At 40.8% G+C, this 17,363-nt stretch overlaps 1 protein-coding gene across 4 annotated transcripts; it reads right to left on the reverse strand.

Annotated features, from left to right (window-relative positions):
* Positions 1-1,063: 1,063 nt before the first annotated feature.
* Positions 1,064-17,232, reverse strand: COX15 (cytochrome c oxidase assembly homolog COX15). Of its 4 annotated transcripts, none has more exons than XM_069459889.1 (9): positions 17,064-17,232; positions 14,856-15,046; positions 13,090-13,212; positions 12,612-12,798; positions 10,169-10,336; positions 7,912-7,966; positions 5,814-5,968; positions 4,151-4,264; positions 1,064-2,869 (listed from the first exon to the last, which is right to left on the reverse strand). In XM_069459889.1, the coding sequence occupies exons 1-9, from the start codon at positions 17,151-17,153 to the stop codon at positions 2,738-2,740; spliced, it is 1,215 nt and encodes a 404-aa protein (XP_069315990.1). In that variant the 5' UTR covers positions 17,154-17,232; the 3' UTR covers positions 1,064-2,737. The 4 variants fall into 4 exon arrangements, with proteins under 4 accessions (XP_069315990.1, XP_069315991.1, XP_069315988.1 ...); XM_069459890.1 differs by having other exon boundaries at positions 1,064-1,927; positions 7,885-7,966; XM_069459887.1 differs by having other exon boundaries at positions 7,885-7,966.
* Between the last annotated feature and the right edge of the window lie 131 nt (positions 17,233-17,363).

The following is a 17,363-nucleotide window of genomic DNA, read 5'->3' on the forward strand; positions in this document are numbered from 1 at the left end:
TGTGATGACTTTTTGGGGAAAGAGGTGTTTGGGACATCAATCTGCAACCATCCGTTTTCTATTAATTCGTGCATTCATTCATTCATTCCATGTTTAGTATGTGTTTGGTGGTGCTGGGAATAACACAAATACAAAAATTAAGATAATCACCATTCACCAAGAGCTCACAGATAGTGTAATACAGTTACGTAGCTAAATGCAACCACATGTTTTTCAAACATATTCATCATCTGTAATTAAAGAAAAATGAAGTAAAACATCTGAAACATGAACTTATCTATGAGTTGTTCCTTTTTGGAGGGAACTGTAGAAGCATTAACATACGGTTCTTTAGGTCATACTGCCCTCTGCTGACTTAGTTATTAACCAAGGACAACCTGGGTTTGGGGGATCAGGAGATGATCACTGGGAATCTGTTGCAGTGACTGCAGTTCCTTCTTTAAAGAATTCTACATAGAAGAGATGATATCCTATTAACATACTAACAGGATCAACAGATTAAATGATGCGGTGGGGTGGAAATTTGGAGGGAATGGGAATAAGCTGTTAAGAACTTTCTAAGGTAGCTAGGCTATTAGGACCTAAGTCAATGGTCCCCAAACTTGTCTGTGTGTGGTAATCACCTGCAGAACTTAAAAAACATGCCTATTACTGCTCCCACATATTGTGATTTAATTGGTCTTAGATGAGGCTTGGGCTTTAGGATTTTTTTTTTTTTTTTTGAGACAGAGTCTCACTCTGTTGCCCAGGCTAGAGTGAGTGCCGTGGCGTCAGCCTAGCTCACAGCAACCTCAAACTCCTGAGCTCAAGCGATCCTCCTGTCTCAGCCTCCCGAGTAGCTGGGACTACAGGCATGAGCCACCATGCCTGGCTAATTTTTTCTATATATATTTTTTAGCTGTCCATATAATTTCTTTCTATTTTTAGTAGAGATGGGGTCTCGCTCTTGCTCAGGCTGGTCTCGAACTCCTGAGCTCAAACGATCCGCCCACCTCGGCCTCCCAGAGTGCTAGGATTACAGGCGTGAGCCACCGCGCCCGGCCGGGCTTTAGGATTTTTAAGAGTCTAATGTGAGAGAAGTTGGGAAGCAGTTCTAGCCAATAGTATAAGCCCCCCAGGGTACAGGATTTTTGAAAAATCTAAGTCAAACTGTCCTGTTTATCTTTGTTTTGCTAAGAACCACCTAAGAATGGTACACGCTGAATGGTCACGCTGAAACGCACAGAATACTGGAACTGAGAGGGAACTGAGATCATCTAGTTCAGAGACTGCAAATGGACAAACTTTAGGGCATTTACGGCTCCCACATGTGTTAAGCCTGCATAACATATTTAAAGACTTGAAATTAGTTGCTAATACTTAATTTAGAGTGTTCACATAAAAATCTAGATATTTGGCTTCTTTAAAAAACCAGAAGATCTGACAACTTTGGACCTGCAGAGCAGCGACAGGCCAGAGCTCAGTAGTAGTTTAGTAGTAGAATCCTCTGGATACCCACTTAGTGGTCAATGTCCTGCTTACATTTGGTACCCAGAGTGAAATGTACCTTACGGGTATTCCAGCCATGGCTGGTAGCACTTCTATTGATAAAACTTGTTTGTAGTACACTAATTTTTCTGTGTGGTCATGTGATAACATATACAGTTGGTTCACGTTGAGCCTAAGGCCAACTGAAATCCCCTTTTTCTTACATGAAATAATACAAAGCCAGGTTTCTTCACCCAAATGTACATAGCTTATTTAATTTACATGAATATGTTACATTTCTAATCTGTTTAATTTCATCTTGATGGGGTCACTTTGGGACTCTGTTGATTTGTTGCTGTCATCTGTTAGCAACGTTGGGTTGCCCATCCTCAAATCAGATGTTTCTGATGCCTTCATCCAAATCACTGATTTAAAAAATAAAGTTAAATAAGACAGAGCTCTGTGAAATATTAATAGAGACCCAAATCACACCATTTCAGTAGTCAACAATTTGTTTAAATGTCTGAATAGATGTCCACGTACTACACCATCAAGGCCATAGTTTTCTTATTGTCAAGGCTGTTCGGAAACCCTTTCAGGAACCAATTTATACCGTCTATTCCACTCCTAGCAATGTAATAGCACTATCAAAAGAAAAACTAGGTTAAGTGCTTGACAAATCCAAGTGGATTACTAATGATTACCTCCTTTTCCAAGTACTTATAAACTATTTTGCTGCATAGACACATTAAGCTTGTCAAAATCTATGATTTCTCCATTTTTAAAAACCAGGATACTAGAAGTCATTAGCTATTTTTTGCTGTAGGCTAGCTGGCTACTTCAGTATGTTCCAATCCCCGCTTTGAACCTTCACCTGACGGAAATGAAGTTATGATCATAAACAAATTCTACTTAAGCAGAATTCAGGACTGAGGAGAACAAGGAGACAGAAATCATGCATGTAGAACCAAGACCTTGGCAATACTGAGAAACCTGAGACAGAGACTATTTAGGAGCCACAAATGGCAGACATTTCTTTTTCAATGTGAAAAGTAACAGATTTAAAGAGGAACTTTTAGCGTTACCATACTTAATGCCATTCTTGATGCAGTGATTATCTCAAAACAGGCAAAGAGTTTTAAATAACTTGACCAATTTGGAAACCTCTTGGTATGCCAAGGCCATCCTGGTAGAAAAGCCCAGGTTCTTGTGCTCTGTGATGAACTCTCAAAAGCACGGTTTCAGTCCTAAGAAGCTGATCCTCTGAAGATTATTTTGGGATTCTTCGGAGTTCATTCATGAGCCAAAGGGCACTACTGAGCAAAGCCAAGGAGCCTGACTGGTGCGTGGCAGCCAAAGGAGTCGGAACATACATCAGCAGAGTGCTAATGCCCAAGCCCGCCTGTTAAAAAGGAAAGAAAGCAGTAAAAAAAGCAATAACCACAAATTCAGACTGAAAATGACCAGGCATGGATAACCAGATACACAAAGCTATACACTCTCCCATCAGAACATTTAAAATACATATATTTTTAATTTCACAAGCAAATATGCTTATAATGAAGGAAATCTCAACAAAATAGATAAACCTAAAATTCCCCTTAATTATCTTTTATCCCATCCCAGTTCCCTCTTACCAGTTTTTACACACTTGTACTTTGGTTTTTTTTGTTTTTTTTTTAAGAAACAATGTCTTGCTCTGTCACCCAGACTGGAGTATAGTGGTACAATGACAGCTCACTACAACCTCCAAATCCCAGGCTCAAGCGATCCTCCTGGCTCAGCCTCCTGAGTAGCCAGGACTACAGGTGCACACCAGCATGTCCTGCCAATTTTTAAATTTTTTGTAGAGATGGGGTCTGACTAGGTTGCCCTCATTGGTCTTGAACTCCTGGGCTGAAGTGCCTTGGCCTCCCAAAGTGCTGGGATTATAGGCATGAGCCACTGGGCCTAGCTCCACACTTATACTTTTGTATAAATGTTTATAGAGAAATATACAGTTTTGTGCTTTTAAAAAATATATTCTTCTGTCAGTTGCTTTTTTTTTTTTCCACTTAACAATATATAGGCTATCTTGAGACCTTATTATTTTAAACTGCTGCACACTATTCCACAGCATGGACATACCACAGTTGTTATTTAACTATTTAGGTTATTTCCAATTTTTCGCTGTCACAATTCTATGATGAGTTTCTGTATACAAAGGTCTTTGTGCATTAGACTACTTTTAGGGCAGACACTAGTAAGTTAATATGCTGGACCAAAGGATTATACATTTAACATTCTAAAAGATACTGCCAGCTTGCCCTCTGAAGAAAGCTATCCCAACTCATGCTCTCACTAAGAATATTTGAAGGTATCCATTTTCTTATATCCAGGCCAATACCTGATTATTTTTCCTTTTCCTTTTTTCATTTCTTTCCAATGTGAAAGGCACAAAATGGTACTCATTATTTTGATTTGCTCCTCTCTGAAAATGAGTGAAGCTAAACAGCTTTTCGTGTTTATTGGCCATTCATCAATAATAATTCTCTTATGAGAATTGTTTTTTGGCATTCTTAGTTTCTGGTTATTAATCTTTTAAACTACTATAAACATTGAGAATATTTTCTCCTAGTCTGTCACCTTTCCTATTTTAACTTTGTTTTGGGGAGACTGTCAGACCAAAAAGAGTGGTTTATACCTGTGTATACGCCAAAGCCAGCAGAGTCACTGCTGCCACCCTGGTCCTTCTAGGAAGGGGAATTCTCCGGGAGAGGAAGTAGAGAGCTGTAATGGCAGTGACCGAAGCGATTCCCTGCAAGGAAGAAAGACTCTCATCACAAGTCAGGTTTACATGTATCTCCTCTGGAACCACCGAGCCACCACGAAGTACTTCCCTGCACCGGTTACACAACTGCTCTTCAGTTCCACCCCCATTACTTCTCCTCAGCCTCCTCCACAATCCTCTTCTGCTTGCCACTGAAATGTCGGTGTTACCCAGGCCTCCACCTAAGGTTCTGCATGTATCACTTTATACACACTCTTAGTGACCTTACCTACCTTCCAATGTGGGTGTCCCCCAGGTGTGGCCCTTGCTTTTTAAATAATTCTTTGCATCCATATCCCTAATTTTACCTCTACTCTAATCCTATATTCTTAAAGCAGGGCTGATCCCAGCACATGAAGGTTACTATTTTCCTGGACTGTAAGTGGAGAGGTGGGGGTGCTGCTGCCTGGGGCTGAAAAAGACCTGAAGTCTCATCTTCATTCCCACCCCTTCAGAACAAGGGTCCAAGACTGGCAATCAGGTCCCCTTTCCCCTTTCCCCTTTCCTGATGTCAGAGAGAATGTTTCTGTATCAAATTTCCACATCTACTTTACTACTTTTCCTTTTCAGAGCTGTCCACAGTGACAACTTCAACCAGACTTGACTTATGCCAAAATACTGTGTGGAGGTGGGGACTCAGCCCACCCAAGGGAACTTGCCTCATTCTCAGCCCAGTGCCCTTTGGATACCCGAGTCCTCTGCACCTCTCTCTCCGGACGTACTACTATCATCTCACACTTAATATGCCTCAGTCTGATGATGTCCTCCTGTCTCTAGCTTAATACTCATTCTGATGGTCCCACTTCTGCTGGTCATGTTTTAAGCATGCCACAGAAGAAACTTTAAGATCTCCTTTGATCTTTCTTCACCTTTGTTCCGAACAGCCAATCTTTACTCACTCTGTTCCTTTAAATCTTCTCTGAGAGTCACCATCCTTCTCAATTCCCACTCCCAGCACGTAGCCTTGATGCCCTCTCTCTCCCTGGCATTGTGTAGTAGCACTGCTGCTTCTCGCCATTTCTTTGCCACTGATCTTTCCCTGCTCTCATTCATCATGCCCAGGCTGCCAAGCTGATCTTACATGGCCCACAGCAGACCCTCAAAACGTATTAGCTTAAATACACTGAAAAGTACTGCTGCTGCTCCTGTCCCTTGGGGTTCGGATTCAACTTTGACAGCTATGTGCTTGGCAATCATGGTCTCTGCAATGCCCTCTACTCAGCTTCACTTCTGCTGAAATGAGTCTCAGCATGTGCAGGATTGAGGGATGTTATCATCTGCCTGGTGGTAAAAGGCACATTCGCACTTTAAGAAGCTGGCAATGCCCTGAAAGCTAGAATTTGGCTGGAAAGGGTGTAAGTAACGAGGACAAAGACATCGGATCAGAGAAACAGTCTTAGAATTGCTTCCAAAAAGAAGAGGAAATAGAATTCTTGCTCTACCCTCTCACGGTTGCCATCAGTGCTTCCCTGACACCCCAAAGCCTGTGAGAGGCTCCAGGTGTTCTCTCTGACAGGTAACCACCGGTCACACTTACCAGAATCCGGTGATCAAACTGCACCATGGTGGGATTCTCAAAAACATTCCTCAGGATGGGGGAGAAGGTAAAGAGGTCCTCTGGGATCCAGGATTCTCCCATTTTGGGGAAGGAGTTGTAAACAAGCCCAGCATCCAGCCCTGCCACAAAAGCCCCTGCATTCCAAGGTAAACGATATTTATTAAAATGAAAGAAAGAAGAGACCAAATACTAGTTCTGACACAGAAAAGGCCTATTATCCCAGAGTTAGACAAAGGGAATAGTCGGAGAATAACTAGAAAAACCTACAATAGAGGTTCTCAAACAGGGAATATATATCACAATCACCACAGAAACTTAACCCCCGCGCATCCTTACCTGCTCCCACTCCAAGATTCTGCCTCCCCTAGAGAAGTGGACAAGAAGCTCTGGAGGGAGAGGCATATAGGTTTGGAAAAATTCCCTTAATGATACTGATGCCCTCGCCACCCACTGCTGACTACTACTGACCTTTTGGAAATGCTCTTTCCCCAGATATCTGCACAGCTGACACCCTCACTTCCTCAGGTCTCCACTCAAATATCACCTAATCAAAGAGTTTTGCCTTAAGGACCCTAGATAAAACAGCACTCCCCCACCCCAGCTCTCTCTATCTCTTTATCCTGGCTTTATTGTTCTTCACAGCAGTGACTATCATCTGACACATTATGTTTTTGTTTTCGCATGGAGACAAGGTCTCACTCTGTTGCCTGGGCTAGAGTGCAGTGGCATCATCATAGCTCACTACAACCTCAAACTCCTCAGCTCAAACGATCCTCCTGCCTCAGCCTCACATGTAGCTGGGACTACAGGTGCATGCCACCACACTCAGCTACGTTTTGTATTTTTTGTAGAGACAGAGTTTTGCTATTGCTCAGGCTGGTCTTGAACTCCTGGCCTCAACTCCTCTCACCTCAATCTCCCCAAGTGCTAGGATTACAGGCATGAGCCACTATGCCCAGTTCACTAATGTTTTTGTTTTTATTGTGCATTATCTGTCTTCTCTAAGTATTCAATAAATGTCTGTTGAATGAATACAGAAATGAGAAAAACCCCAAAACTTATAAAAACTAAATCCTAGATAAATACATAAAGAGGGTACCTATGAATTAATGGATGGCTGATCCAATATTTATGATCAAAGAAAATTCAGAGAAGTTTGGACCACATTCCTTATTTTTGTGAATGCCACTTATAAAGTCAAAATTCATACTCTTATACCAAGAAAAGAAAAAGAAAAGGGTTAACTGGAGAACTGGTTTGAATCATTATTTTTATTCCAGGGCAGTGCTATCCAACAGAACTTTCTATGAGAATGGAAGTGTTCTATATCTGTGCTTGGCAATATAATAGCCACTAGCCACGTGTGCCTATTTAGCATTTGAAATGTGGCTTGTATGACTGCAGAACTAAGTTTTAACTTTTATTTAATCTTAATTAATTTAGGTTTAAATAACCACATGAGGCTACGGATTCCTCTGTTGGATAGTGTAGTTCTAGAGTGAGAGGTAGAGGTGGAGGTGTGGTTTAAAGGAAAAAAAAAAACCCTGTGTTGGTCTCTCTGTACCATTGAACTTCCCACCTTTGACCATCTCTGAGGGCAAGGCCTTTGACCCATTTTGGTGTAATATGACAAATTACATATAATAATGTTTACATAATATAACAGCTAACACATAGCCTTTGCTACATGCCAGCTACTGTTCTTAGCATTTCACACATATTACTCTTTGTCATAATCTCTGTTTTATAGATAAGGTCTCTGAGGCCCAGAGAGGTTATATAGCTTGCCAAGGCCATATAGTGGTGAAGCTAGGATTTGAACCTAGGCAGTCTGGATCTAGGTAGATGTTCAATATTTTGTTCAACTGACAGGAAAGTAGGATTTTGGGGAGGGAGAAGGAATAGAAAACAGAGGGTGAAGATGGTGGGTATGAGAAACAGGTGTCAAAGGGGACTATGAAGATGCAGGAGGAAGGGGCAAAGCATTAAGCAAGAGATCCCACCTCAGCATGGAACACACACAGGCCACATTTGATGAGAAGAATCCTACCTGAGAGAGCAGTAAGAAACACTAGACCTGCTGTTCCATGAGCAAATCGTCTCAGCCGTAGGAGTTGACGGGTTTCAGGCAACTAAATAAGAAAGAAAATCATTCAGATAAACTATATTGCAGGAACCATGAGAGGCAACAATGATCTTCAAGGCCAAACCCAAGTGACAACTTAAGATCAGATCTTCTCTGACCCTTAGACTAAGTTAAGTACTCCCAGCAGATATTCTGTTCCAACATGTATCATATTTTACCATAATTATACATTTACTATCTGTCTTCCCTGCTATCCTATAAGTTTTGTGAAGGCAGAAACTGCCATCTATCTCATATAGTAATCCTAGACTAGTGATTGGCACATAGGTACTCATTATGTATCTGTTCAATAACTGAATGACTTACATTATTCAGGGGAAAAATGCTTCATCATAGTTGAAATGATGTGGCTTAATATATAGGACGGAATTTTCAAGTTGTGTGTGATACCAGTGCTTAGCAAATACAGTTAGAATCAAAATTGCATAAAATGCTTAGAGTGGAGATTCCTGCATTCGTGTTTTTGGTAAAGTCAAAATTTGTTTTTGTTTTTACTATAGCCAACTTCTGATACTAATCAGTGAATCATCAAATATTTGTTAATAACTTTATAAATAGGTGACTATAAAGATACAAAGGCATTAAGTCAGAATGCCACCCTCACATGGTTTATAATCTAGTATATAAAAGTTAGGAAACATTACCAAGATATCATAGGACAGTAAATTAGCACTGTCCAATAGAACTTTCTGTGATGATGGAAATGTTTCTATCATCTGTGCCTAATGAGAACTTGAAACATGGCTAGTGTGAGTGAAAAATAAATAGTTGATTTTATTTAAATATAAAGTTTTTTTTTTTATTTTTTTTTGAGACAGAGTCCCACTCTCTTGCCTGGGCTAGAGTGCCATGGCGTCAGCCTAGTTCATAGCAACCTCAAACTCCTGGGCTCAAGCGATCCTCCGCTGGGACCACAGGCACATACCACCATGCCCAGCTAATTTTTTTTCTATTTTTAGTTGTTTGACTAATTTCTTTCTATTTTTAGTACAAACAGAGGTCTCACTATTGCTCAGGCTGGCCTTGAACTCCTGAGTTCAAGCAATCCTCCCGCCTTGGCCTCCCAGAGTGCTAGGATTATAGGCATGAGCCACTGCGCCCGGCCTAAATATAAAGTTTAATACAAAGTTTATTTAAATCCAGTTAACTTTATTTAATTAATTAAAATTTAAATAGCCATACGTAGCTAGTAGCTACTGTGTTAGATAGCATAGCACTATATGGCTAGTAGACTATCATCTCAAATCCTTTCTATAATTAAGTGGAATGGAAATAAGAGAAAAAGAATAGAAAGTCATCAGTAACCTTTAAGAGTACAATTTCAGTAGAGAGCAAGTGTGTATATATCTGTATGTATAGGGCTGGGTGAGGAAGACAATAATAGGCATTGAAAAGAAGGAATGGGTTGTCAGGAAGTAGAAGCTGTAAGTATCGGCAATTCATTTTGGAAGGCTGGCTTTGAAAGTCAGGAGAACAGGAATTATTCAGATGCGGACTGTCTACACTATCAATGTTTCAGCTCACTCTGGCTTCTCCGTGGGAATGCCTGCCAAGTCAACACCTCCAGTCCTTAATGGGATCTAAGCCACTAGCTCCAAGTACCTAATGGATGATTCTATTCAAGAGTCCTGTCACCTCAAGCTTCTCCCCATGAACAGTTTACTCAGGTTAACCCATGATTTTAATACCTAATATTATACTGATTTTTTTAAATACTAGGAAAAAAATGTCCTACAAGGCTGTGGTGATATTATTAATTAAGGCCTCAAAAGTCATACCTTCTAAATCAAAGCATAAAATGTAAAAACTAGTATTTTCCTTTCATCAGCATAAAAAAATACTTTTAGACAAAATTACTAAGATTTACTATATTGTTAGACTTGAATGGCAGGTCCTCATTTAATAAACAACACAATATGCCTCTTGTACACCACCAGAATTTCAGAAATAGCTCTGTTCTAAATAGCTTTCACCATCCACTACCCCTTCTGGAGTCAAAGTTAAAGGGGTTGGGAGATCTCTTGTTGTTGGGACTCTCCCATTTTTTTAAATTCATGTTTCACCTTCCCCAATAGAAAATATTGACAAAATATTCAGCTCTTATATGATCCAATGGTTCTATTTCTAGATATATATCCAAAAGAACTGAAAGCAGGGTCTTGAAGAGTTATTTGTAGACAATGTCTACCTTGTGCTGAGGGAGCAGCAGTGAGAGCGAGGTCCACAAGCTGGCACAATAAAGAACCAGGGCTGATCCCAGGTGGGCAGCAAGGCGATACTGGCTGACCCGAGGGATGTCATGAGAGTCTGGTTTTTCTTCTAATCCACTTTTCACCATATACCATCCCAACAGACCCTAGAACCCCAAAGAGAAGAGGCAAATAAAACAAAGTTGAAACTGTCTGTTCAAGTTTACTGAGGAAGTGAGTTTTATCATCAGTATCCCTACCTAACCCCTCCCCTCTTTCCATACCCTCACATATACCCAGTGTCCCAAAAGTCAAGACCTATCCACAATTCCACATATATTGCCATTGATATTTAACCACTCTGTAGAATAACATTTTATTGAAGTGTAATCCAAATATATAAAGGGGCCCAAAATTGTATTTGCATGCAAAATCTTATAAAGACTTGATATAATTTAACATTCTATAAACCTGTGAAATATGAAAATAAAAAGAGAGTTGATTCTATGAAAACTAGATTGAATGCTTTGGAAAGCTTAACAAAGGTAACTGCTTAAAAATAATTACAGTCAAGTTAGGTGGGAGTAAGACAATGATAAAAGTTTTGGGGAGAAATCATAAAAATCTATAAGGTTTTGCATGCAGATTGCTTTACAAATATCTAAGTTCTTACTCTTAAGGAAAATTAAACTTGAAATCACAGTTTATGTTTAGGGAGATACAAGAGATCTGGGGACACTCAGTCAAAGAAAAGGCCTTGGCCCTGGATTTAAAAAGTTGTTAATGAAAGTATAATTTTAAGTTTAAAAGTTGACAATATGTATCATATTCTACAATTCTCTGCTTTAACTGGCTTTTTCAATTAACTAAATAACTGTCAGTTCCAATCATATCAGATAAGATACAACCCTTTCGCCCCTACCCTCCCAAGCCAGTAAAATCATGTCAAAGAGCTGGGATTCTGCCATTTCTTCTAAACATATACTCTTCAAGCAATTTTGGGGGGCATTTCTTTCTCCTTTCAAGATTACCCTGGATACTGTAATTACCTTGATTTCACCTGCATGAGACACCGAAAAATGATTCTTCTCATTACCCTGACATCTTCAATTTCTGCCTCCCTAGTTGTCTGTTTTTGGTGTTTGGGTTTTGTTCTTTTTTTTTTTTTTAATTCTAAAATATTAACCTCATGTTCCACCTACCTTTCTTTAGTTACTATTAGACTTTTACTGGTGTCTAACTCTTTATTATCTGTTTCTATTGTCTCTATTTCTCCTCTCATCTCCCTCCTTAATCTCTCCTAATTGGCTCATCTTGCTACTTCTGAGTTAAATTAACCAATTAGCTTCCTCCTGATCAAATTATGATGATGTTTCATTGATGCATTGATACTCTCCCTTAGGATCTCTATACCTTGTCCTAAATACTCCTGTGTGTCTTCTCTCATAATTCCTTTTCTTGGCTCTAAATTTCACCCAACCACTTAACTGTGGAAGTCTTTCAAAGCTCTTTTCTTTAAGAGTTCAACTTACGTGATTTTAGTCACCATTTATACTTGAATATCTCTCAGCTGTATCTATATTCTAAGATACTTCATTCCACAGAATGTTTCTTTCTTTTGGAACTTAACCACTTGCTTCTGTAGCCATTCCAGCATAGGGATCCCACTTTCCCACAGCAGGCAAGTTAGAAAAAGGGAAGAGACGAGAACCCAGTTGAAGAGCCATGATGGGAAAGTAACTCCACTTCTTGTGGCACATGAAAATATACTGAGTGCTTACTGATTCCAGGCACTAAACCAAGTACTTTATATGCATTACCCCATTGAATAACCACACAACCCTAAATGGTAGGCACTATTATGATCCCCACTTACAGGCAAAAAAATCATAGCTCACAGAGGTTACATAATTTGCCCTAAGTGGCAGAGCAGGGGCTTGAAGCCAGGCCTATGACACATGCTCTTACTCACTCTGTTATGGTACCTCAAAGATTACTTCCTTAAAAACAATGCCGACTAGGGCCGGGCGCGGTGGCTCACGCCTGTAATCCTAGCACTCTGGGAGGCCGAGGCGGGTGGATTGCTCAAGGTCAAGAGTTCGAGACCAGCCTGAGCGAGACCCCGTCTCTACTAAAAATAGAAAGACATTATATGGACACCTAAAAATCTATATAGAAAAAATTAGCCGGGCATAGTGGCGCATGCCTGTAGTCCCAGCTACTCGGGAGGCTGAGGCAGTAGGATTGCTTAAGCCCAGGAGTTTGAGGTTGCTGTGAGCTAAGCTGACGCCACGGCACTCACTCTAGCCTGGGCAACAAAGTGAGACTCTGTCTCAACAAAAAAAAAAAAAAAAAAAAAAAAAAAAAAAAAAAAAAAAAAACAATGCCGACTAGGAAGCTCCTGGGAGCATCTCTGGTTTCCCAATCTTGAATAAATCTCACCTGGAAGCAGACTAAGCCACAGAGGGCAAGAACACGTCCTTTCATGCTACGGCTGAGCCAGCCCTTTCTCCAAAAGTAGGCAGCAGGCAGGATGTATGCGAGGCCTACAAGGCGACCCCACATTCGGTGTGAGTACTCCATGTACCAGATGAATTTGAATTCTGCCAACGTCATATCATGATTCAAGCTGGGTAAAATGTCAAAAAAGAAGAATGAGGAAACATCCATCTGATTTTTATTTTCCTAAAAAATGAAGAAACATTCTCAGTCTTGCGGCTTGGTATGTCTGCCCTCTTCCTCATCAGTGACCTCAGGATGACTTTGGAATTAGAGGCTTAGAACAGGCAGCTCACTAAACATAAATGAGCTAAAAATCAAGAAATAAAGGAATCTAACCATTCTGAAGGGTTTAAATAAGCAAAAGACTGAATGGGCCTAGTGAGATGTTTACCTCATTATTAGTATCTCTAATACTTACATTTTAAATTCTGGAAATTGCTGGTATCTTTGGAATTCTGCTTCCCATTCCTCTTGGCTTGTAGGTGGCTTCATCTCCTTTATTAAATGCCAATCTACCATCGAGAGGCCAGACTCTGTCAACCTTAGGATAGGAAAGAAATTTTGGGATGTGTGCGTGATGATGGATTATTCATAAAGGGTTTAGAGCAACAAGTGGAGCTGAACTTAACCCCTCTAAAAGTAAACACATAGTTTCACTGTTTCCTCTTTTGACACCTTTCTCTCTTTCTGCTTAGAATTTTGTCAGAAACAGCTGTCATCTGGCACAAATTCTTTACCCTCATATTCTCTCAATTCTTTCATTCAATTCTCCCCACTTCTTTCTTTTGCTAGCATTCCTTAACAGGCAAAATCAACCCCTAGACAAAAGAAATATGTCCTAAATGCATAACCGACATTCTTTACACAGGGAAAAGAGATTTGTTAGAGGTATACAAGTTTAGGTTCTTGAGTGAATCTGAAGACAATAAAACTCAAATTTGTTGCAGTTTCCCGTAAGAGTCTATATGACACATAAGGTATTTTGAAATAAGGGCACAGGAAATGTGCAAAGAATTTGAGGAAGATACCTTTTATTAAAACCAGAAAGTATTTTCATCAAAAGGAGTTAGGGTTCCTAGAGTAAAAGGCTGATTTTAGGCCTGGGCAAGAAATGTAGAAGATGAGCCTGGAACATCTTATCATACTAGAAAGCAAGGAAGCTATCAAAGGTAACTAGGGCCCTGTCAAAGATGTTGGAGCCAATTTCAAGGGATTCTGCCTGACTAAATATGTGACAATTTGAGCAAATCATCAACACCATCATTGCAATGGACTGAAACTTATCAAATGTGTTTAAACATATGAGCTCATAATAATACTTTAAAAACTCAAACACTTTGTCTTTGGAGGATCTTGGGAAGCAATTTATTATTTTGAAAGCTGGTAAATGAAGGGAAAGAATCAAGTATTTATCCTGCATTTCCTATACAAACTGTACCTTGGGATAACCAAATTGTTAATGAGAGAAAATTGTTCTTTGTAGATTTCAGCTAATAAAATATTACAGTTTTTCAACTCTAATGAAATAATGGACCTAGGCAATGGTAATCAATGGCTGTTGACATCTCTAATAGACATCAGTTATTCATGAATGTTTAATCACCTATGAAGTATTTTGCCCCCTTGTCCTCAATCTGAATCTGATCAAGCAACTACCCATTTATAGAAATTATAGTAGGCACACGGTCATGTTACACATCACCATAGGTCTGCAATCTGTACAATCTAGACTGTGGGTAACCACAGGACAAGCTTCTTCAACAACAAAAGGAGGCAGGGAGGTAGTCTAAATCTATAAACGCTCTTTAGAGATTTACAGAAACCTAAGAGACATATGAACCAGTTGCGATATATGAAACTTAATGTGGTTTAATTCAAACAAACAAACTGTAAACAAAGTTTTGAGACAAGCTTGAACTCTGATTGGAGAGAGAAAATCTACACAACCATGCACAAATACCAGCTAAGACCTAAACCAGTCCTTACGAAAAGTTACTAATAAAACACTAAAGTGTTTTATGGCAGGGCAAACTATCAGACATGTTCCCTCTTTATGGCCTCAGTTTCTCCACGTGTAAAATGAGGAAGCTAGACCAGATGATCCCTAAGATCCCTTTCTCCTCAGTTACCCTGTGCTTCTACTAATGACCCAAATACCTGATTCACTATGAGCAAATTACTCACCTAGTTACTCCACCAAGAATAACTGCTCCAGCCACCGTTCCACTGCAGACCAGGAGCCATCGGCCTACCACCCGCTCTGCAGCCTTTGAGGGAAGGGTCATTGTACCCCTTCCAGATTGCAAAGCTACTTCAGAGATGGTGCTGTATTGCCCTGGCCTCAAAGGGTGCCTGATGCCACAGCTGCAACCACACTAAAGATCAAAACAGACAAATTACAACAAGAGAAACAGAGAAAGGCTGTTACCCACACTCAACCCACTCTGACAAGGGTAAAGTACCCTCTGTATGGCTGCATCTCCACAGTTTCTGCCCTGGTAAATCATCATCTCTTATCTGGACTACTGTATCTACCTTCCAGCTGTTTTTCCTGTCTCAAGTCTTGCCTCACTCCAATCCATCCCAACACTACATGAATCTTCTGGTCTCTGCCTATTTCCCCCAGACTTCTAGACATGGATTATTTTCTTTCTCCTCTGGGTATTTATTTTTTAGAGACAGGGTGTCACTCTGTCACCCATGCTGGAGTACAGTGGTGTGATCATAGTTCACCGCAACCTCCAACTCCTGGGCTCAAGCGATACTTCTGCCTCAGCCTCCCAAGTAGTTGGGACTACAGGTGCATACCACTGTGCCTAGCTAATTTCTCTTATTTCTTTGTAGAGACAGGGTCTTACTAGGTTGCCCAGGCTGGTCTCAAACACCTGGCCTCAAGCGATCCTCACCTCTCAGCCTCCCAGAGTGCTGGGATTACAGGCGTGAGCCACCATGCCTGTCCTCCTCTGGGTCTTTAAACATGATTTCCCTCTGGCTGGGACACTCCCTATCCCCTGATTGATAACATCTACTGCAGATCTCAGCTTAGACGCCACCTGCTCCGGAAAGTGTTCTCAGACTCTCCAAGGTCTGCAACAGGTCACTTCCACAGCACACTGTACCTCCCCTATCACATCCCTTAATACACTCTTAATACACTGTAATGTGCAGCCATACACCACTTAACGACAGGGACACGTGTTCTGAGAAATGCATCCTTAGGTGATTTCATCGTTGTGTGATCGTGGAGCGTACTTACACAAACTGAGATGGTATAGCCTACTACACACCTAGGCTGTATGATAATGGCCTATTGCTCTTATCTCGAACTCCTGACCTCAAGTGACCCTCCTACCTTGGCCTCCTAGAGTACCAGGATTACAAGCGTGAGCCACAGTGCCCAGCCCGGCCTATTGCTCTTAGGCTACAAACCTGTACAGTATGTTACTATACTGAACAATGTAGGCAACTGTAACACAATGGTAAGTATTTGTGTATCTAAACATAGAAAAAGGTACATTAAAAATATGGTCTAAAAGATAAAAAATGGTATGCCTGTATGAAGCATTATAATCTTATAGGACCACTGTTGTATACGCGGTCTGTCATTGACCAAAATGTTGTTATGAAGCACATGACTGTACCTTCAGGTTCATTTGTATCTCCAACTAAACTCTGAGCTCTGGAACAGCAGGGTCTGGTCAGTCTTGCTCTTTCCCTCCAGCTAACTTTCTTTCTAACACCATTCTTTTACTTAACAAGACTTCAATAAAAATTTGACAAATGAAGTAACAAATGAATGAGCTTTGACTTCCTCCAGGGCAGGAACCTTGTGGTATTTATCGTTTTCTTCCTGGTTCCTAATACATAATAATCACTTGATAATTTTTAGTTAAGCAAATACATGTTCCCTTCTAATTTGAAGAGTACAAAGATCCATATTAGTTTCCTACTTCTGATTAACTGAGTAACTTTAGACAAGTAACTCTAAGCCTCAATTTCCTTCTGTGTAGAATAAGGTTATAGTTCCTAACCTAACTACTTGAGGCCTTTTAGCAAAAATCAACAATACGGGTAAAAATTACTGACCTTTTACCATGCACTAAAGGCCTGATGTATACTAAAGTATTTCCTCACAACAACCTTACAAAGTAGGTAGTTACCCCATTTTACAGGTAAGGTAATTGAGGCAGAGAGAGTTTAAGTAACCTGGTCAATAACACACAGCTAGCAAGTGGCAGGTCCTGAACCCAGTGATTCTGAACACAAGGAAGTGCATTGTGAATGAACTGTAAGAGCTACAGCTAAAAGAGCTACAGAGGCTCTGTTACCCTTATCCTGGCCCTTTCACCCCATCCCCGCTTCCGAGACTCAGAGTTCGCTGCAGTGCGGTACCTGTGCTCTAGGCGCCGCCCTGGGAACCAGTAGCCGGAGACCCTGGCTCCCCGTCAAGGCCTTCAAGGGCGGAAGAATCAACCGCTGCATACTGACGACAGTGCACGACCGCTACTTCCACACTCCAGCGCTCTACGGTCTCCTTTCTCTGCCACCGAAAGGAGGAGCACTTCCGGGTCAGGCAGAACGAGCCCCCTCCTCAGGAAACCAGAGCGAGCAGTGACTGCGCCTGCGCCGGCGACTCCGCTTTCGCTGGGGCTGCTGGGGCGTGGCTGTCGGGGACGCGCAGGGGCGCGCTCA

The sequence above is a fragment of the Eulemur rufifrons genome, chromosome 28 (genome assembly GCF_041146395.1).
Source record: "Eulemur rufifrons isolate Redbay chromosome 28, OSU_ERuf_1, whole genome shotgun sequence".
Lineage (NCBI taxonomy): Eukaryota > Metazoa > Chordata > Mammalia > Primates > Lemuridae > Eulemur > Eulemur rufifrons.